Here is a 3,503-nt window from a genome sequence, read left to right on the forward strand (position 1 = left end):
GGTGGGAGGTGTCCCTGCCCAGGGCAGGGGTTGGGACTGGATCATCTCTAAGCTCCATTCTAACTCCTTAACATATCATGATTCTATCCATATCCTAAGGTGAGCTGGAGAGCACACTAGGACTTTTCCTTCTTGTTAGGATAAACTGGGAAAGCTGAGCTGAAAATATATGTTTTTCAGTAAAAGGACCTGTTCTGATATGTGTGTGTTCTTCTGTGGTTGCAGAACCTGTAGTTCTTCCAGCAGTTATGCCAGGAGATTCCTTTGCTATTCCATTGCACCTCACATCTTGGCGATTGCAAGCCAGGCCTAAAGGAATGGGAGTGTTTTTCTGCAAGGCTCCAATTCACTGGACTAATGTTCAGAAGACAGCAGAGGTGTGTAGCAGCAAGAGGGAGTGTCACTCCATGGAGTCTGAAAACAGCAGATTTTTCAGGTAATTATTTGTAAGGTCTCTTACCTTCTGATAAATGATTCCTGTGAAAGTAAATAACAGGAAGGAAAACAATCAGGGATGAAGCTGTTCCAGTTTAATGGGATGTTTTGTTTGGTCTGTTGAATGATAAGGAAGCAGTGAAGCACAACTGGTGTGTTTCTGCAGGACTCCTTGAAGCCCCTGTGACAGTGCCTGGCAGCAAATCTCTGAGAGGACAAAGCACAGTATTAATAGTCATTGTAAAAGAGAAAGTAGAATGTGAACTTATGATAAATAACAACTCTGTCTCGGTGAGGATTATGAGTGGTTTGCCAGAGGAGTGTTCACAAATGCTCTTTGTTTGTCCTCCATGTCCTGTGCTCTGTTCTAAGCCCAAAAATATCACTGCATGGTGAGGACTTAATGGAACTTTGTAGTTACCTGGTCTGATGGATTTAGGGATGCTCTCAGTTTAGGAAATACTAGGAATTTGTGTCAGAAATGACCTTTGCATACTCTACAGTTACTGCTGTGTGTCAGTTCCATAGTTCATTTCTCAATGTGCTGCTTTTGAATGCATCACAGGGAGGGAAATGAACAAATTATTTGAAATTAAGGTGTACTTACTCAGTTTTTTACCTTAACTAGTGACAAACTGAAGTATCATGTGGGCAAAGCAATGATATATATACTGGGAAGAAGGACACAGTCAGCATTTCTGTTTAAGAACATGATTATAGTTTATTTTAAGCATTTAAATCTTTTTAGTAATAGCTGAGAACACGTTTTTGCAAGTTTGTGGGTGTTGGTTTTAAAGCAGGTAATCCGTAAAAGCCATTTTTGTTAGGTCTCTGTACAGAGCAGGTTCTTTTGAGTGACTAAATTACATCTTTGATTAAGATCAGGAAACTCCTGTTGTCTTACTGTTAGTCATGAAGTTAGAACATGTAGGATTTAGTGCAGTACAGGAAGATAAGGTTCAGTTGTTCTGTCGAGTTCATTGACTTCTCACATGTGTCTGCATTCCCAGGTTCTGTGTGGCCATAAAGAAAGAGAACTACCCTGATTACATGCCTTCCAGCATATTCTCGGACAGTGCCAAGCAGATTTTCAGACAGCCTGGGCATACTATTTACCTCTTGCCAACAGTGGTAATCTGCAACCTGCTCCCTTGTGAGCTTGAGTTCTATGTGAAGGGTTTGCCCATCAGTGGGACACTGAAGCCTGGCAAAGAGGCAGCTCTGCACACAGCTGATACATCTCAGAACATTGAGCTGGGTAAGGTTCTTGGTCAGGTACCACTTTTGGATCCTCAGTGCACCCCAGTACCACGAGGGAACTTGTTTCTACAAGGAACTATGGTGCAGACTGGAAGAATTAAGAAATTAAAAGCATTTATATGATGATTTTGGTGGGTTGCAGGGTTGCTTGCCTCTAATAACCAAGTGCACATGTCCAAAAAAGTACTAGTATTGCCATCATGGTTAGGTCATAGATTGGACTTGATAATCTCAGAGGTCTTTTCCAGTCTAATTAAGATTCTGTGCTCATTCCCCCAAATCTCTCAGCTGTCTTAGCCTGTTCTTTATTTGTATCTTTTATTGTTTTCCTAAGAGTGGAAACAGTGAGAACTGGGGAGAACACTGGTAAAGAAGGAATAGATAAGCTCCCAATGTTTTGGGTGGTTTTACTATTTTCCTTCTGATAGAAGAAGTTGGTGTTGAAAGTATGTATGGAATTACTCATCACTGGGTGGCCCTGTGGTGCCTAAAGCAGTAATTAGCCCTAAACTGAGTTCTTTACAGAACTTCCTTGGCTGTTTATGTCTTAAATTGAGGCATTTCTTCATGAGATCAGAGGTTACTAACCGGGCAGATTTAAAAGTTGAACTTAAATTGAGGCATTTCTTCATGAGGTCAGAGTTTACTAACCGGGCAGATTTAAAAGTTGACCTGGGTGAGCTCTCAGATCAAGTCACATGAAACACCAACCACAATGCTTGTCAGAAACTACTGTTTCTTGAGTGGGGGATGTTTGGTTTTACTTGGTTTGGTTTTGGTTTTGTAGGGGTGTTGCTAGAAAACTTCCCAGTGTGCAAAGAGCTGTTGATTCCCCCTGGGACACAGAACTACATGGTGCGGATGCGACTGTATGATGTCAACAAACGACTGCTAAACCTGACCATCAGGATCGTGTGTCGTGCTGAAGGCTCTCTGAAAATACTCATCTCTGCTCCATATTGGTTAATCAACAAAACAGGTAACTTTGCTTATAGTCCTGAACCAGGAAATAAAGATTTCCTGCACTCCTTAAGAGGAATTAAGTTGAAGGAATGTGCTGTTTTAATATTGCCAGCAGTTAGTGTTTGGTGAATGTTCCAGCACAGAACTTAGACATTTGAGTTGCTGTGTTACGTATTTCCAAATGTGAGCTATTGTACCTCTAAAATAAGTCAGCATAGAGAAGATCACTGTTAAAATTGGTGGGTTTCAGAGACTGAAATGCTTTGAGAAGCAACAGGTCTGTGCTGCAGTTAGTCTGTGTTGACATCCAGTGGCACTTCCAGGTCTGCGTGGCCCACACTCTGTGGCTCACAGCTGGTGATAGTTGTAGCTGTTGAGCAGGTTAGATGAAGAATGAGAGGGACAACACATGCAGACTAATGGTTAATACTACAACCCAAACATTTCAGGTTGTTCCTCAATTGGAAGTAGTTTTTATTTTTACCATTCTCACTTTAATTTGTGCAAAGGTGAAGTATAGGCTTAACACTCCATTATTTTGTTTTTAAGGTTTACCATTGATCTTCAGGCAAGATAATGCAAAAACAGATGCTGCTGGTCAGTTTGAAGAGCATGAGCTTGCTAGGAGCCTCAGCCCACTGCTATTCTGTTATGCTGATAAAGAACAGCCAAACTTGTAAGTAAGGAGAGCAATCAGAAGAAACTTTACAAAGATGAAAGGAATTCACAGATTGAGTGCTGATATATTGATAAGAGTATCATGGAGGAAAAGTCTTTCCCCATTGAGATGACCTGTTAAGTTTTTAAGTGCTTTAATAGTATATTGGATCTTTAGACATTTCCTG

The 3,503-nt window shown here is 41.0% G+C and overlaps 1 protein-coding gene across 1 annotated transcript in view; it reads left to right on the plus strand.

The window, feature by feature from the left end:
• LOC103808421 (vacuolar protein sorting-associated protein 13D-like) overlaps positions 1-3,503 on the plus strand; it is a gene marked incomplete at its 5' end in the record, with an annotated part of 58,426 nt that overhangs the window by 4,340 nt on the left and 50,583 nt on the right. Inside the window, 4 exons of the mRNA XM_009081202.1 lie at positions 226-436; positions 1,446-1,693; positions 2,483-2,674; positions 3,208-3,334. Of these exons, the coding sequence (XP_009079450.1) occupies positions 226-436; positions 1,446-1,693; positions 2,483-2,674; positions 3,208-3,334 (778 nt within the window). The remainder of the gene's footprint in view (positions 1-225; positions 437-1,445; positions 1,694-2,482; positions 2,675-3,207; positions 3,335-3,503) is intronic.

Source organism: Acanthisitta chloris, unplaced genomic scaffold (genome assembly GCF_000695815.1).
Source record: "Acanthisitta chloris isolate BGI_N310 unplaced genomic scaffold, ASM69581v1 scaffold12808, whole genome shotgun sequence".
Classification (NCBI taxonomy): domain Eukaryota; kingdom Metazoa; phylum Chordata; class Aves; order Passeriformes; family Acanthisittidae; genus Acanthisitta; species Acanthisitta chloris.